The 17674-nt window shown below is 41.6% G+C and overlaps 2 protein-coding genes across 2 annotated transcripts; one reads left to right on the top strand and one right to left on the bottom strand.

Annotated features, from left to right (window-relative positions):
* Positions 1–2438: 2438 nt before the first annotated feature.
* LOC132149769 (pregnancy zone protein-like) lies at positions 2439–2920 on the bottom strand. The gene is made up of 3 exons (XM_059559171.1): positions 2808–2920; positions 2641–2724; positions 2439–2561 (listed from the first exon to the last, which is right to left on the bottom strand). Exons 1-3 carry the CDS (start codon positions 2859–2861, stop codon positions 2439–2441), a joined length of 261 nt encoding a protein of 86 aa, XP_059415154.1. The 5' UTR covers positions 2862–2920.
* A 2540-nt stretch (positions 2921–5460) lies between these two features.
* LOC132149676 (alpha-2-macroglobulin-like) lies at positions 5461–14814 on the top strand. The gene is made up of 34 exons (XM_059559078.1): positions 5461–5600; positions 5751–5934; positions 5998–6154; positions 6267–6319; positions 6400–6420; positions 6547–6712; positions 6795–6879; positions 6948–7062; positions 7155–7275; positions 8125–8234; positions 8302–8472; positions 8544–8768; positions 8850–9059; positions 9136–9285; positions 9694–9819; positions 9900–9990; positions 10128–10260; positions 10854–11079; positions 11468–11591; positions 11661–11782; positions 11863–11914; positions 12006–12089; positions 12171–12347; positions 12443–12518; positions 12585–12741; positions 12823–12897; positions 13066–13228; positions 13297–13481; positions 13571–13789; positions 13886–14007; positions 14210–14291; positions 14371–14454; positions 14534–14639; positions 14723–14814. Exons 1-34 carry the CDS (start codon positions 5518–5520, stop codon positions 14761–14763), a joined length of 4296 nt encoding a protein of 1431 aa, XP_059415061.1. The 5' UTR covers positions 5461–5517; the 3' UTR covers positions 14764–14814.
* Positions 14815–17674: the final 2860 nt, after the last annotated feature.

Genomic DNA, 17674 nt, shown 5'->3' with positions numbered 1-17674 from the left:
GTTCAGGTCATACTTAGAAGGGAGAGGCTATTATGTGAGTCTAGGAGAGCATAAGTCTAAGTGGACGTCCATGACATGCGGAGTCCCACAAGGGTCAATTCTTGCACCACTCTTGTTTAGCCTGTATATGCTCCCACTAAGTCAAATAATGAGAAAGAACCAAATTGCCTATCACAGCTATGCTGATGATACCCAGATTTACCTAGCCTTATCTCCAAATGACTACAGCCCAATTGACTCCCTATGCCAATGCATTGATGAAATTATTAGTTGGATGTGCCAGAACTTTCTTCAGTTAAACAAGGAAAGAACTGAAGTCATTGCATTTGCAAACAAAGATGAAGTGTTCAAGGTGAATGCATACCTTAGCTCTAGGGGTCAAACAACTAAAAATCATGTCAGGAATCTTGGTGTGATTCTGGAGACAGACCTTAGTTTCAGTAGTCATGTCAAAGCAGTAACTAAATCAGCATACTATCATTTAAAAAACATTGCAAGAATTAGATCTTTTGTTTCCAGCCAAGACTTGGAGAAAATTGTTCATGCCTTTATCACCAGCAGGGTGGACTATTGTAATGGGCTCCTCACCGGCCTTCCCAAAAAGACCATTAGACAGCTGCAGCTCATCCAGAACGCTGTTGCCAGGATTCTGACTAGAACCAGAAAATCTGAGCATATCACACCAGTCCTCAGGTCCTTACACTGGCTTCCAGTTACATTTAGGATTGATTTTAAAGTACTTTTACTAGTATTTAAGTCACTAAATGATCTAGGCCCGAAATATATTTCAGATATGCTCACTGAATATAAGCCTAACAGAGCACTCAGATCATTAAGATCGAGTCAGTTAGAAATACCAAGGGTTCACACAAAACAAGGGGAGTCCTCCTTTAGTTACTATGCCGCCCGCAGTTGGAATCAGCTTCCAGAAGAGATCAGATGTGCTAAAACACTAGTCACATTTAAATCTAGACTTAAAACTCATCTGTTTAGCTGTGCTTTTATTGAATGAGCACTGTGCAATGTCCGAACTGATTACAATATATATTTTCACTGTTTTTTTTTTTTTGTATTTTATTTTATGTAAAATCATTTTCTAACTGTTTTAAATTCATTTTAATTAATTAAATTTTTAATCATTTTAATCAAATTGCTTGTTTTATTCTTGTTATTGTTTTTCTTCATTATTATTTTACTTTCTTTTATGTAAAGCACTTTGAATTACCATTGTGTACGAAATGTGCTATATAAATAAACTTGCCTTGCCTTGCCTTGCCTAATCTCTTAGGATCAGGAAATTGTCCTCTACAAAATGTACTGCACACATTTGAATATTTGGGTTGAACTGTTCTGGAACAGTGTTGTAAAAACAGCTTAACCACTGATTTCTAGTCATGTCCTCTTTTGGATGGCCAAACAAAGTATTTTTGTTTTCGCAATGAAACACTCCAAAGAGAAAGGACTACTTTACATCTGGCCTCCTTCCCAGTGTACCGCCAAAGCTGCAATATTTGCATTAATCATTGTTTTTTTTGGCTAAAGGTTGCATGCATATGTATGCGTAGATGCCTCATTAGTGAATCTATGGGCTAATACACGCAAGCCATCCACAATATTGGAAAGGTCAACTTGAGGTCATTCGCCATAAGGAATATTCAACTGGCATTGTCACCTGTGAAAGGTTTCTCTTTTTTAATCAAGAATTTAAATCCCTGCAGTTTTTACAATAATCTGTTCACAGAACTGTGGCATCTTCAAATATTTTAGTAAATTACAAAGTTGACTGTTGTAAGATGGCAGGCGTGTCTCTATGCTTGGAGCGGTTGAATGAGGCATTTACTGAATCAGACTATAGAAAATTGATTGGACCAAATTTATTTTGCACACTTGATTTAATGTTTCAGAATTAGTCAAATTAATGAAGCACATGTTGTCCACGGTCAAGAGAGTGTGAGTGTGTTTCACCACTGCAGTGAGAAATTGCCACCTAAGCTGTTCACGGACTGAAACAAACACCCGATCCATCGGACACATCTTCAAAAAGAAGAACCAGCCACTGATCAGATACATTGGTCTTAAAAAAACAACAACCCACACACCTTTAATTTCATCCATGACACTTAACTTTCAGTATTGGACTGAATGAACCAATCACAGCTGCAGTGCTACTTTATGGTAAAGTATTCTGATTTCATTATGGCATGAAACTGCATTTGCTACGTAGTTAAACTGGATTATGCAAAAAGACAAAATTTGTACAAGCTTTAAAAAAAAAATAATAATAATAATAACCCCCACACATACTGCAAGTGAACTGCAAGTGGCAGTGAAAGAGGCAAACAATGACTAGTTAAGAGTTTATTCATGCATCCTATAGCCAGAAATGAAGCACGATCATGGACAGGGAGGCATATAACAGGGAATTCAACAAGCACGAGTTAGCAAAAACACATACTTGGCTGATAGTAGTCATACACCTCAATTACTGCTGGCTTGAGATCCTGCACTGCAAGACCCTGTTTCAGTTGTAGACTGTAGGTCATGGGGACATCCTTAGGAACCTGCAAGACAGAAGGGACGGAGAAGCACATAAGCACACATGAAGGGGCAGGTAGAGAACCTACCCTGCGCACATCTCACCCCTTTCAGATACACCAGCACATGGTCATCTCCAGCATCAACCCGCTGCACTAGTGGAGCAAATGAATCTGGTGGAGATCTAAGCTGAGAGGAAAAATGGTTTAATATCGGAAGCAGCTTTAAGCATCTTGGGACTTTACATACAAGTCATCTTAAAACATACGAACCAGTGACGTATCTGCGGTGAAACCTGACAGGAGTTTAATATTCACAATAACCATGTTCGTAGTTGGTTTTGCACCATTGTACCTAAATGAAGAGGTTTCAAAATTAAAATAAGTAATTGGGTGCATCTACCAAGATGGCTTAATGCTGCTCAGGGGGTGGCATTTTTACCATGAACAATGTGCTGCCACTTTCACTTATTTTGCTGTGCTGCATACTCCTGGAATGCACAGATAGACCGCAACCATGTACAGTGAGAACGTTTTATTCCATTAACATGTGTTTGTACTCAAACCCAAAACACTACATAGCAGACAGAATGCTCGCGTTGATTTCAGCGTCTGCCGTCTCACTAAATCAGGGCAGAAACACACGAAAAAAGTTTTCAAAACTGCTCTGAGAGTCCAACTGAAAAGTATGAGCATGCACAGCACTCAATACTTAGTTGGGGCTCCTTTTGCCTAGATTACTGCAGCAATGCGGCGTGGCATGGAGTCGATCAGTCTGTGGCACTGCTCAGGTGTTATGAGAGCCCAGGTTGCTCTGATAGTAGCCTTCAGCTCTTCTGCATTCTTGGGTCTGACATATCACATCTTCCTCTTCACAAGGTCAGGCGAGTTTGCTGGCCAATTAAGAACAGGGATACCATGGTCCTTAAACCAGGTACTGGTAGCTTTGGCACTGTGTGCGGTTGCCAAGTCCTTTTGGAAAATGAAATCTGCATCTCCATAAAGTTGGTCAGCAGCAGGAAGCATGAAGTGCTCTAAAACTTCCTGGTATACGGCTGCGTTGACCTTAGACCTCAGAAAACACAGTGGACCAACACCAGCAGATGACATGGCACCCCAAACCATCACTGACTGTGGAAACTTTACACTGGACCTCAAGCAATGTGGATTGTGTGCCTCTCCTCTCTTCCTCCAGACTCTGGGACCCTGATTTCCAAACGAAATGGTAAATTTACTTTCATCAGAGAACATAACTTTTGACCACTCAGCAGCAGTCCAGTCCTTTTTGTCTTTAGACTCTTCTGATGCTGTCTGTTGTTCAAGAGTGGATTGACACAAGGAATGTGACAGCTGAAATGTCTTGCATACGTGTGTAGTGGTTCTTGAAGCTGCAGTCCACTCTTTTGAATCTCCACCACATTTTAATGGGTTTTGTTTCACAATCCTCTCCAGGGTCAATGGTCGTCTTTGAACAACTGTCAAGTCAGCAGTCTTCCCCATGATGGTGTAGCCTACAGATCTAGACTGAGAGACCATTTAAAGGCTTTGCAGGTGTTTTGAGTTAATTAGCTGATTAGAGTGTGGCTCCAGGTGTCTTCAATATTGAACCTTTTCACAATATTCACATTTTCTGAGATACTGAATTTGGGACTTTCCTTAAGGGGCTTTCACACTGGCAGTTTAGTGTGCAACGGGGCACGGTTCGGTTCGCATGAAAAATCGCTAATGTGAACGCTGTCATTGGACCCTGGTGCCCACTGAGGTAGCGAACCCAAGAATACCTGGAGAAGGTGGTCTGAGTTCGGTTGCTCCCAAACTGTGGCGCGGTTCACATGAATGTGCAAGCAACACGGACTCGGGTGCGCACCTGTTCAGGAAGTAAAGTACCCACGCAAACACACCTGGGTTTGATACAACTATTGATTGTGAAAGCAGACCAACACTGCGGGCGGCGCCGGGAACAATCACGCTCGGGCTCGGACCGCAGCAAACGAGCCAAGTGTAAAAGCCCTCTTAATTATCAATAATAAGGATCAAAATTAAAAGAAATAAACATTTGAAATATATCTGTCTGTGTGTAATGAATGAATATAATATACAAGTTTCACTTTTTGAATGGAATTAGTGAAATAAATCAACTTTTTGATGATATTCTAATCATATGACCAGCACCTTTACTTAGCCTACTACTACTTCTACTACTACAAAAATGAAACAAACATTATTTTTAAAGCATTAATCACACAACATTTCTTCCAGTTTTTATCTTAATAGTAAATCCCCTTGGTTTGACAAAAAAAAAAATAAGTTAGCTTAATTTTCAATTATTAAAAGATAAAGGATAAATTAAATTAATATTAAAGTAGAAATCAGTTCACTAAATAACAAAATTGACTGTTTCACCTCCACTTTAAGGGGATATTTGTGTTGTTTATTATACTTTTTGTGAAACTACTTGTCTTTCAGTTGATATTGTAGCCTGCAGCATTTACATGTTGTTTATTACTGCATAAAATTTATTAAATTAGATACAAGATGATTTCAAAATCCCCTAATTTATTTATTTATTTTTATTTATCTCATCTCGTTCTCGTGAACCCAGTCTCGTGTCTTGTCTCGTCACACCCCTAGTATTTGATGATTTGTAAATTGTATTTTAAAAGTACACTATCAATACAATGTTTTCCAATGGTTGTAAAAGGCATTTGATGCATGATACATATGTATGTTTGATGCATGTTTGGCCAGTTCTTGTACTGAAATACAGTTTTGACCAGCAGGCGTCAACAGCATGACAGTGAATCATTTTACAAATTAACTGGTTCAATCAGTTAATCAGGCAATCAGCTAATAAATGAATTCCTCCAATTAAGTGTGTTTAAATATCGCTGCCAACAGTGCAGCTGATTGAGAGTAACTGTGGAGCTTGTTAAAGGTTTGCAGTGTTTCTGAAATCAAGTCAAGTCTTGGCTGATTGCTCTTCATGGCTGTGAAGGAGTTATGTGTTTGGAAGGGGCTCGTTTTAGTCCTTTTTCTCTTTGCTGTTGGTGGACAGAGATCAGGACCGTGAGTAAATGGGGTTTGAAATGAAAAATAAAGTGTCTTTGTTTTAATGTGACCTTCTCAGTTTAAGTGTCTATGGAACCTATCTCTTATACATTTATATGCATGTGTACTGATCTGACTTATGACTTCTGAGTGTGTTTGTTTCCACAGATCCTTCTTGGTGATGTTTTCTGCAGTGATGGAATCTGGCTCTAATGCCAAATTGTGTGCAAGTCTTCTAAAACCCAATGAGAGCCTTTCAATGAACATCTTTCTGGTTGATGACCACAACCAGACCACACCACTTGCGCAGCGGAGATCTTCAACCGTGTTTCACAGTTGTTTTAGTTTCCAGGTCTGTCTCAGTGAGGCACATGCAGTGTTTTTTTCCTTCCTGTATTAAAGTGTTTCTCTACAGGCTCCCCAAGTAGATGGAGAATTAGTGCAGAAAGTGAGGGTGGTACTTCAGGGAAGGTTCTTCAAAATGACTGAAGAGAGGAAAGTCATGTTCAGAAGTTACCTGCCTCTGACCTTCATCCAAACAGACAAACCCATCTACAACCCAGGACAAATGGGTGAGCTACACCCTTGTATTAATATTAGAATTGATCAGAACTTGTAGTGTAACCGACTTCGTACACCTTCAAGTGCATTATGTAATCCAAGTGAGCTGTTTCTCTTCTGCAGTGAACTTCAGGGTTCTGACCATGGATGCTAAATTTGTTCCTCTTGATCAAATGGTAAAGCCTGAGCTGCTTCTGGTCTTCCGGGTTTTTTTTTTTTTTTTTTAAGTTGCCTAATGTTATGTTTGTCTTTACAGTACAGTCTAGTGGTGGTGGAGGTGAGAACTTGTTCTGGACCAAGTCTTTGGATAGATACAACACTGGTTTACCTCTACATGTTCTTTGGGGATTTACTGTTCTTTCTTGGGCTTGCATCATATTCAAAGCTTTTTCCCTCCAAATAGGACCATAATAAGAACCGGATTGGTCAGTGGACAAATGTTTCCTCGACTGGGTGGATATTGCAGCTTTCTCACCAGTTAAACCCTGAGGCTCAGGTTGGGATGTATGCTCTGAGGGCTTTTATTGGTGACCGTACAATCTCTCAGGATTTTGAGGTGAAAAAGTATGGTAAGTTACCACACATGATGTGCAATGGGTAGTCTTGATGACTGACTGGGGTCCTAATTTAAAGCCTTGGTTTCTGGTTTAGTTTTACCCAAGTTTGACGTCACCTTGACCACACCACAGATGTACAGTGTGGGAGATGTGGGACTGAAAGTTGAGGCTTGTGCCAAGTAAGTGTGAGCTCTTATATTCTTGACTTTTTGGTTGGTGAACTTGTTCCTTAACCCTTTACTCCCAGATACACGTATGGGCAACCTGTACCTGGTCAAGCATTGGTGGAAGTGTGTCGTGAGCCGTTCCAGTTTTCTGTGGTACCTGGTGTGTCTCGTGTGTGTCTTAACAAAACCGCTATGGTAGGAGACCACTGTACAGAGCAGGGTTTTTTTTTTTTTTTTTTTCTCCTGCATGTCTACACCTGAATCTTGCCACCTTGTTCTGCTACCAGATGAACAACACCGGTTGTGCTTCCCTTACTATCAGTACGTCAGAGTTTTTCACCACCAAATTCGAAGAGAACCTGCAAAATTCCTTCCTTGTTAAAGTGAATGTCACTGAAGAGGGAACAGGTGAGCACCTGGCTGTTTTGTGTGTATATATATATATATATATATATATATATATATATATATATATATATATATATTCTTTTTTTTTTTTTTTTTTTTTGGTGGGGGGGGGGTGGTTTAGATCTAGTCTCCGTATGGCAGCAGTGGAAGAATGTGAACTAACCACTTAATTCACACACCTCAACCCTAACCTTTTGGGTGCTAATGCCATTAAGACCGGATGGGCAGAATCACACTGCTAGAAGTGCTATCTGACACACTCCACTTTAGTTATCCTATACCGCACATGATCCGCCCTCCAAGACACTGCAGTCCAAATGTCTTTCATTTAATGGTTTATAGAATTAAATGACCGTGATTGGGTGGATAAACTGAACATGTCAATATTGCATGCCTACCGTCTTAAAGGGACTGCGTTCTTATCTATCCCCGTCATCATAACAACGTATGTTAAATTAAGTACTCCTACTTGATCTGAAAAAGGAGTCTAATTTGTAATGCTTCTGTATTTGTCTTTATTCTGCTTTTCAGATATAAAGTTGCTGCATTTTCACTACTGTCAAAGGGATAGTACACCCAAAAAGGAAAACTCATTTGAGTTTTTGCAAATTCAGTCCTTGATTCAAATTTATGCGCTAAATTGATTTGGCCTGAAGAGAATGACTTGAGACAGAAAATGTTGGTGACTAGAAGTTGACTAATGCAGTGACTTAATCCCATTAGTCATACAAGTCTTATCGGGTTGACAGACTTAATCTTAGCCTTTCTGGATGAAAATGCTTGGTCCCAAATCCCTGTCAACTAACACTGACTTGAACATTCTTATTTGGTGCCTTTTTGTTCTCCCAGATGTAGTGATGTCAAAATCCACAACCGTCTTAATTACGTTTGAAGTTGGCAAGGTCTCGTTTTTGGACCTCCCAGGTTTCTTTAACTATGGATCAATCCTTAATGGGAAGGTGAATAACGCTTCATCTCTTCGACCGTCCTCATTGGTTCCCTTTCCTAACCGCTCTATCCCAACAGATCTCTGCATCTTATTTCAATGGGACTCCAATAGCAAGGAAGGCAGTCTATCTCCTGGATGTTAGTCAATGGCCCTACAAACTGCTGCTGAATCGGACTACGAACCTGAACGGAGTGGCTTCTTTCTCCCTCAACACTGCTGATTTCCCTAAAGCTGGTCTGAATCTGATGGTACGAAAGGGTTTTTTTTTTTTATAAACTGACTTCTGCAAGAAACTAATTCTATTAACCCGTTCCTTCAGGCAAGTGCAACATCACAGGATTTTTATGATTCTAAATCGCCCTACTTCAGTACGGAAACGAGGAATGTGCCGCTTTTCCAAACTGCTACTGACAACCCAACGTTTAGTGAACTGACTATCGACAAGCTTGAGCAGCCACTGAAATGTGGTGCCAATTATCCAGTGAAAATCAAATATTCTTTTGTTGGAGAGACTGGTGACTACAGTGCCGACATCGTCTATATGGTGAGTGGATGCTGGTTTTGATGACCGCACTTGTTAGTTCTCTTTTTGGCACCTCTTATGCCCCAGTCTGTCTCTTGTCAGGTCTTGTCCAAAGGAGTGATCATCCTGCATGGATTTCAGACCGTTCAAGTGAGGGCCCTGAATGCACCAAGTGGCACAGTGTCGTTCCAGCTGTCTGTCAGTGTCGATATGGCTCCAGTAGTGCAGATTCTGGCCTTCTGTGTTCTGCCGAGTGAGAATGTGGTTGCTGCTAGTGCAGCTTTTGACACTGAAATGTGTTTCCAAAACCAGGTGTGTGGACATCTAGCACCTCTACTTTGTGGGGTGTGGCAGCATGTCCTTCAGCTTGAGCTTGTTCTTGTTCCAGGTGTCTCTGCAGTTTTCTCCCCCTACAGCTGTTCCTAGTGAGGGAAATGTTTTGACTGTTTCTGCTCAAGCAGGATCCCTGTGTGGCCTCAGTGCTGTTGATCAGAGTGTTCGGATCATGGAGCCGGGAAGACGTTTGAATGCTGAAGCGGTATCCATGCGCAGTTCATTAGTCATACTTTTTGACATCCAGGTTTTGCAGTTGGATCAATTAGACCAGCTGTTCCCAAACCTGTCCTGGAGTACCCCCAACACTGCACATTTTCTTTGTCTCCCTAATCAAACCCATCTGATTCAACTCACCAGCTCATTAACCCATGTGATAATGAGCGGAGTAGAATCAGGTGTGTTTGACTAAGAAAATGTGCAATGTTGGGGGTACTCCAGGACTGGTTTCGGGAACCACAGAATTAGACCAACCAAAGCAATTGCTGCAAGGTAATATTTGCCATGTCAAACTACCGTATCTACAGTACAAGGCTTTATTAGATACTTGTATCTTAAACTGCTCAGTGAGGTGTGTTTGACCTGACACTTCTCTCCCCTTCCATGTTTTTAGGTGTTCAACCTGCTCCCAGTACGATCTCAATCCTATTATCCATTTCCTGTTGAGGATGAACAGGAGTGCCTGAATGTTAGACCCCGTCGAGATGTTCTTACAGACCAAGCTTACGAAGCTTTCCAGGTTGGAAATTGTTTGCAGTCCTTAAGTAGCTGAATACTGATTGATTTCTTCAAATGCATCTTTATGCTTGTCTTTGACAGAGTGTGGGGATGAAGCTTGCAACAAATCTTCCGGTCAAAGAACCTAACTGCCTGACCTACAGAGGCCTGAATTACTATCGCAACTTTGGTTGTAAGTCTCTTAGGGTGTTCTTTTTAACTATAGGATAGCCTGGTGCATGGCCCTTATTTATCTAATGTATATTGAATTTAACAAGACCCAGTTGGTTGTTGCAGTCCTGGCTATTTTATTTTTTTATTTTTTTTCAGTTCCTCGTCCTGTAGCCTTTCAAATGGCTTCTGCATTAAAGGACATCGGAGGTGAGGGTGCTGGAGGTTCTTTTGATGTGACGGTCAGGACTTATTTTCCGGAAACCTGGATCTGGCAGCTTTCTCAAGTGGGGTCAGTGAAGAACCTTGTTTCCACAAAATGACTCCCCATCACCAGGGCCTGTCCACCCACACAGCTTTTTCTGTGGTTTGGCCACTTGTTCACACACATGCAATATCTGGTTCCAAATGGAGCCTTAAACTACTGCAAAGGTGAACATTTTCAGATTGTCCAGTTTCACTGGTTGGACAGCACTGGCCAGAGGAAATAAGTGCACTGTAAGTGCAGTTACAGACTTGCCCCATGTAAACTGGCTTTAGGGTCAGGCTGTATGCCACCTGCTAGTTTGGTATTCTTGACTGTGCGTCAGTCTTTGCATTTTCATGTGGATTAAATTTTAAATGGAGGATAAATCGTAGTTCATGTGGACTAGGCGTAAAGCAGGTGTCAAACTGTTAAGTTCCAAACATTGCCCCAATGCATGCCATGTTGGCTTCAAATTAGCCTGTAGGACTTGTTCTGCTGAATTGTTCAGGGTGTTTTGGTTGAATCTGAACTCTGCTGGGCTGTGGCCCTCCAGGAATGAGTCTGCCAGTGATCTAAAGGGCTCCATTTACCCCTCCTGGTCCATGTTCGTTTCTATATAGTGTGTGTGTGCTTTTCAGAAACACTGGATCCACAAGAGTTAATCTGAAAGTTCCTGACACCATAACCACATGGGAGACCGAGGCGTTCTGTGTGTCCTCCAAAGGTTTTGGCTTGGCTCCTCCTGTTCAGCTGACGGTCTTCCAGCCCTTCTTCCTGGAGCTCTCCCTGCCTTACTCCATCATCCGTGGAGAGTCTTTTGAGCTGAAGGCCACGGTCTTCAACTATCTGTCCAAGTGCATCATGGTCCGTATTCACTAATGTTGTGTGGGTTTTTTTTTTTTTTTTTTTTTTGGTGTGTGCAGGCTTCGTATCGCCTTGCTTTGAACTTTCATGTTAAGCTGTAGCCTGTTGTAACTGTCACAATTGGCCATTTAAAACTGGGCCACCTTGCACGAGTATTGCAGAGTCAAAATTAAGCAGTATCATGTGCCAGAATTTCAGTACATGATTGTCACTGTTATGGACCGACCACCATACTACATATGGAAACTTCAGTAGACTGTCCCTGTCAGGCCTAAGCCAGCAAAATTAACTGTGCAAGAACTCCATCTTAGAAACTATGTCAATCTCACCCCTAAATGGATCTGTAGAGACCTCTTTACTGTGCACTAATAATATGGTTTATTGGCAGGTTAAAGTGACTCCAGCTGCTTCCTCTGACTTCAGTCTTCGACCTTTTAATGATCCGTATTCATCCTGTCTCTGTGCCAGTGGGAGAAAGACATTTAAATGGATTCTCTCCGCATCGGTCCTTGGTCAGTTTTTCATGGTTTGTCTTCTAAATGGAGTATGAATTGGTTGCTCACTTCCCGTCTGCATTATAGGATCTGTAAATGTGACTGTCAGTGCTCAGGCTGATCAGTCCCAGGTTCGATGTGGCACTGAAGTTGTGACCGTGCCAACAAGAGGACGCGTTGACATTGTTACTGAAAGTCTACTTGTTCTGGTAAGCATTAACCATTCTGGAGTTTGATCATGGAGCTTATGCAGTTTTACTGATTTGGTGCACTTCTGCTCTCTTTATAGCCTGAAGGAGTTGAAAGGATCTTCACCCAGAGTTGGTTACTTTGTCCAAAGGGTTTGTTTGCACCCAGTGACTTTCTAAATGCATTCTTACTCTACCAGCAAACTGTAGGGCTCTCTGCTGATCTGTTCGGTTTTGTCCACAGGGAGTGTCCTTTCAGAAGACCTATCTCTGACATTTCCAACAAATGTGATTCCGGGATCTGCCAAATGCTCAGTTTCAGTCCTTGGTAAACTTCCCCCTTACTGAATTGGACCCTTTCAGCAAAATAACTGGATTCAGGCGGCACTTAGTTTTCTTCCTTTCTTAGGGGACCTAATGGGTCGTGCGCTAAATAATCTTGATGGCTTGCTACAGATGCCCTCTGGCTGTGGAGAACAAAATATGATAATTCTTGCTCCCAATATCTACATCCTGCAGTACCTGGAAGGCACTGCGCAGCTCACCCCAACCATCCGACAGACTGCCACTGGTTACCTTCAGAGCGGTACAGATGACTGAATCCTACAAGTCCTACTCCTCGGAGTTCATTTGGTGTAATGTGAATCCTGACCAAGGTTTTTTTTTTTTTGACTTGAACAGGATACCAAGGACAGCTAAACTACAGGCACGGTGATGGTTCATACAGCACATTTGGCTATGATGCTTCCAATACATGGTGCGTTTCAGTCTTTTCCTTTTATGCATCGTTGAATTGGGTTGTAATGCAACTTTTCATGGCCAGGTTGACCACCTTCGTCATGAGGACTTTTGGCCTAGCAAGGCGTTTCATCTTCATTGATCCCAGTGTCCTCCAGAGCGCACAGGATTGGTTGATCAGCAAGCAGGGTTCAGATGGCTGTTTCATGCAAGAGGGAACTCTGTACCACATTGATATGAAGGTGCATAATGTTTCTTTAAATGTGTTGTAACTGATCTTAAGTCTACGTCTGACCTAAAGCATCATGCTGCTCCGTTTTTAGGGTGGTGTAGGTGATAATGTGACCATGACAGGCTACGTTGTTGCATCACTCCTTGAAATGGGCGTCCTTGTCACGGTAAAACATGCCTGCTAGTTGTTTATACAAGCTCCTTGCCCTTTGATTTGTGTAGTCCAGTAATTCATGGAGACCCCTCAACATTGCATGTTTTCCATGTCTTAAATGGCCTCCAGAGACTTTTGTTTGGAACCACTGGTGTAGTGACCCTTTCTGCTTTGCTTTCAGGATCCGGTCATCACCAATGCTCTGTCTTGCTTGAGGCCTGTCGCTGGGAACCTAGGAAACACTTACACGACGGCTCTGCTTGCCTACACCTTCAGTCTGGCTGGAGAGACCAGCACTCGAGCACGGCTTTTAACTGCCTTGAAGAACATTGCCATTTCTGAAGGTGAGGTTCACTAGTCTCTTGATGTTCAGGTTCTTTGGCATCAACTTTATGTCCTCTCTTGTCCTAAGGAAACAAGCTCCACTGGTCTCAGACGTCATCTGGTGACACTCTGGCGGTGGAGATCAGCTCGTATGTGCTGCTAGCGGTTCTCTCTGTACAGCCTCTCACGACCACTGATCTGAGCTATGCTAACCGCATTGTCAACTGGCTTGTGGCCCAGCAGAACCCTTATGGAGGCTTTTCCTCCACCCAGGTAACTCTGGCCACCAAACATGAGCACAAATGATATCGGAGGCTTTTTTTTTTTTTTTTTTTTTTTTTAAATCTGGTGTTTATTTTTAGGACACTGTGGTGGCTCTTCATGCTCTGTCTCTGTTCGCCGCTAAAGTGTTCAGCCTGGAGGGCTCCAGCACTGTTACTTTACAGTCCTCTGTGGCAGGAGAGGTGTATAACTTTGACGTGAATCGGGACAACAGGCTGCTGTATCAGGAGAAGCAGCTGAAGAACATTCCTGGCAGATATAGTGTTCGAGCGACAGGCTCCACCTGTGTGTCTGTGCAGGTCGTAAACTTCACATGCTTAACTTCTATGCTTGTCCCTGTTCGGTCATAGTGTACGTGTATTTATTAGTGTGGGTGGGTTTTTTATTATCCCCAGGTTACATGTTTCTACAACGTCCCAACACCCATTCGAGTTTCCAGTACACTTGGTGTTGAAGTGAAGGTGGCAAGAGACTGCAAAGTGCCTGGATCTGATCTCCTGCTGAACATCACTGTGACGTAAGAACCACTTTTCAATTCTCTGACCATTTCACAAAGCCAGTCCAAATGTAGTTCTGATCCACTTTAGCCCCTAATAAAGTATATGGTTGGAATAGCTGCACAAATTCAACTTCTACCAACTCTGAGCAGCCTTGAGCTGTCTTTTGTAGATGCGCCAAATTGCAGTGCTTGACTTTTATAAAATTCTTCACTCCTTCAGATACAATGGTGCAAAACCAACTACAAACATGGTTATTGTGGACATTAAACTCCTGTCAGGTTTCACAGCAGATACGTCACTGGTTCGTATGTTAGAAGATGACTTGTAAAGTCCCAAGATGTTTGAAGCTGCTACAGTTATTAATGGACTTTCCTTCTCAGCTTGGATCCCCACCAGATTCATTTGCTCCGCTAGTGCAGCGGGTTGATGCTGGAGATGACCATGTGCTGGTGTATCTGAAAGGGGTGAGATGTGCACAGGGTAGGTTCTCTATCTTCCCCTTCATGTGTGCTTATGTGCTTCTCCATCCCTCCTGTCTCACAGGTTCCTAAGGGTGTCCCCATGACCTACAGGCTACAACTGAAACAGGGTCTTGCTGTGCAGAATCTCAAGCCAGCAGTCGTTGAGGTGTATGACTACTATAAGCCAAGTATGTGTTCAATGGTTCGTGCTTTTTGGCTGAATTCCTGGTTGAACATGCGTGTCAAGCTGACTTGCTGTTTTCACTTTCAGGTGACTCATTTGAGACCACATACATGCCTCCCTGTTTGTGATTTTTGTGCTTAATTTCTGGCTATAGGATTTATGAAATAAAACTCCTTTTTAATCAGTCCTTGTCACGTTCTTTCATACAAAGCTGACCAATTTGCATAAACCAGTGTTTACAGTTGGTAACCTTTAAAAAGCAAACTGGCAAATGTGGAAGCTTTTTTTGGTTTTGTGGCCCTGGATACTTTCTCTAGCGACCCGTTAAATACAACATCTCAGACCAGCTTCCATGATCCGACTAATGCAGTGGTCCCCTGCATGGTTTTTGAAGTCTGTTAACACCTGATTCAGAGGTAACCTTGTTAGATGTGAGCTACTTGCATGGACTGTTTGGTCCATATGATCCCTATGGTGTTCAATTCTCACTACTCCCTCAGCAAGGGAAGTCATATGAAGTTTACTTCACTTGGGGAACACTTCATCGATTTGCTTTAGGGTCTCTTCACAGACTAAACTTGGTGAGGTGAAATGATATACCACTGTGATGGTTGTCTCACACAGTAATGCCACTTTGAATGGGACCTGCTTGCTTCAAACAGCAGAATATCATATGGGTACTTAGACTTGAATAGAACATTTCATGTGATTAAGATGCATGTGAAATGTGCAGATTGGGGGTGCGATTGACTGTAATTGGGAACTGTTGGTCTAAGGTTTTCTTTGTAACTTCATTTAAAAATCCCATGGCACATGTAAAGAGTAGGGGTGTATCCCTGGAGTCCTGGCCAAATTCCCTCCACTGACTCTTGTCAATCATGGCTACCCAATAATCCCCATTCATTGAATTGGCTCTCTCCCTCCACTCCACCTGTGGTTGCGACCACATCATCCAGGTGGATGCTGCACACTGGTGGTGGTTGAGGAGTGACTCACCCCCCCCCCCCCCCAAAAAAAAATGATTGTAATAAAGCGCTATAAAAAAAAAAAAGCCTCATCCATTTAATTGTAATGACTTGTGACTATATGCCTTTGATACAAAACATTCTAATAAAGGACATCACTAATTTCTAATTAACACATTTTCCTTTATAAAGATTCTAATTCTACGGCCAAATCAAACTATTATGCAGATATAATCAACACAGGGGAAGGTAACTCCAGAACCTTGTTCTCCATGGTCCACAACATTCTACGAGCACCAGACTCTACTATGTCTCATCTATATTCATCTGCTTATTGTAATTCTTTAATGTCATTTTTTTTAATTCCAAAGTACAAAAGATTCATCAGCAACTGAATACTAATACCTCTCACAGTCTGTCTTTTTCAGCTTCCTTGACAACACCTTCTTGCCCATTTTCAAGTTTTACACTTCCTTCTGCTGCTGAAGTATTAGGCATTATTAGAGAATTGAAACCAACCACTTGTGCACTTGATCCTGTTCCTACCATCTTAGTAAATGCCTGTTTACCCTCTCTTTTAGAATTACTAATATTATACATTCCTCTGGTCACCTCTGGTATTATTCCTTCATCTTTAAAATCAGCTGCAATCACTCCTATACTCAAGCAATCTGGTGCAGACCCCAACAATTTCAATAACTTTCGACCAATTTCTAATTTACCCTTTCTTTCCAAAATTCTAGAAAAAACAATCACACATCAGGTTAATGCACACGTCTGACAATAAACTTTATGAACCATTTCAATCTGGTTTTCGTTCCTGTCATAGTACAGAAACAGCTCTGTTGAAAATCATTAATGATCTATTAATGGCAGCTGATTCTGGATTACTCGCTATACTTATTCTCCTTGATCTAAGTGCAGCTTTTGACACCATTTCTCATAACATCCTCATTGACAGATTAGTCTCTATTGGTTTCACTGATACACCCTTGGAGTGGTTTAAATCATCTTTTTCTGGCCGCACTCAGTTTATCCAGCTTAAACATTTCAAATCCAAATTATCCCCTGTCACTTCTGGTGTTCCCCAGGGCTCTGTCCTGGGGCCCCTTCTGTTTATCATCTATTTGCTACCACTTGGTCATATCTTTCACTTACGTAACATCAATCGCCTCAGACCGTCTATTTCACTCACTAGTACAGCAATTCTCTTCATACACTGGTTACATCCCGTATTGATTATTGCTATTCCCTTCTTGTTGGTCTTCCTTTCAAAACTTTACATAAACTTCAACTGGTTCAGAACTCTGCTGCCCGAATTATCACCCGAACTCCTTTCATTAACCATATTACTCCTGTACTTCAGCAGCTGCACTGGCTCCCGGTTAAATACCGCATTGATTTTAAGATTTTACTTCTGGCCTTTAAGGCTATCCATAATCTTGCACCTTTGTACCTCACCGACCTACTTCACATTAACACACCGACCCGGACTCTTAGGTCCTCTTCTTCTATAGATCTTACTCTACCTTCTGCCCGTTTGACCACCATGGGGTTTAGAGCCTTCAGTCGCTCAGCCCCTCGTCTCTGGAACTCTCTTCCACCAGATATCCGTAATATTGACTCAATTTCTATTTTTAAATCCCGCCTGAAAACTCATCTCTTTAAGCTGGCATATCACACATGATCAATCCGTTCTTAATTTTGTTTTTAGTTAAGTACCCTGATTTTATGCTCTGTAATTATTGTTTTTTACAATTTCATTGATTTATAAATGTATTGTACTAGTATGTTTTGTGAGGTGACCTTGAGTGTCCAGAAAGGCGCCATAAATAACATGTATTATAATTATTACTAAGTTTCATATTGTGTGTAGTTTAATGAAAATGAAATATTGTTTCTATGGCTTCCAGATTTCTGGGTGAATGGCCGGTCATGCTGTTTTTTTTTTTAAATGAATAAAAACCAAATCTCAAGTGAAGTAGTGACAAGTAACTGACCAGCAATTTGCAATATTTGTGTTTTTTTTTTTTACTGTGTGTTGTTAACTATAATTGACTTTCATAGAACCGTG

Source organism: Carassius carassius, chromosome 9 (genome assembly GCF_963082965.1).
Source record: "Carassius carassius chromosome 9, fCarCar2.1, whole genome shotgun sequence".
Classification (NCBI taxonomy): domain Eukaryota; kingdom Metazoa; phylum Chordata; class Actinopteri; order Cypriniformes; family Cyprinidae; genus Carassius; species Carassius carassius.
Note: the sequence above shows the minus strand (reverse complement) of the source record. Positions and strands in the feature narration are given on the sequence as shown.

Coding starts and splice junctions, on each gene's coding strand:
- LOC132149769 (XM_059559171.1), bottom strand. CDS start 2,861: ATGGTTATTGTGAATATTAAACTCCTGTCAGGTTTCACCGCAGATACG. Junction 2,725..2,807: donor TCACCGCAGATACGTCACTG/GTTCGTATGTTT, acceptor TTTTCCTCTCAG/CTTAGATCTCCACCAGATTC. Junction 2,562..2,640: donor TGCTGGTGTATCTGAAAGGG/GTGAGATGTGCG, acceptor TCTGTCTTGCAG/GTTCCTAAGGATGTCCCCAT.
- LOC132149676 (XM_059559078.1), top strand. CDS start 5,518: ATGGCTGTGAAGGAGTTATGTGTTTGGAAGGGGCTCGTTTTAGTCCTT. Junction 5,601..5,750: donor GGTGGACAGAGATCAGGACC/GTGAGTAAATGG, acceptor TTGTTTCCACAG/ATCCTTCTTGGTGATGTTTT. Junction 10,261..10,853: donor TGGCAGCTTTCTCAAGTGGG/GTCAGTGAAGAA, acceptor TGTGCTTTTCAG/AAACACTGGATCCACAAGAG.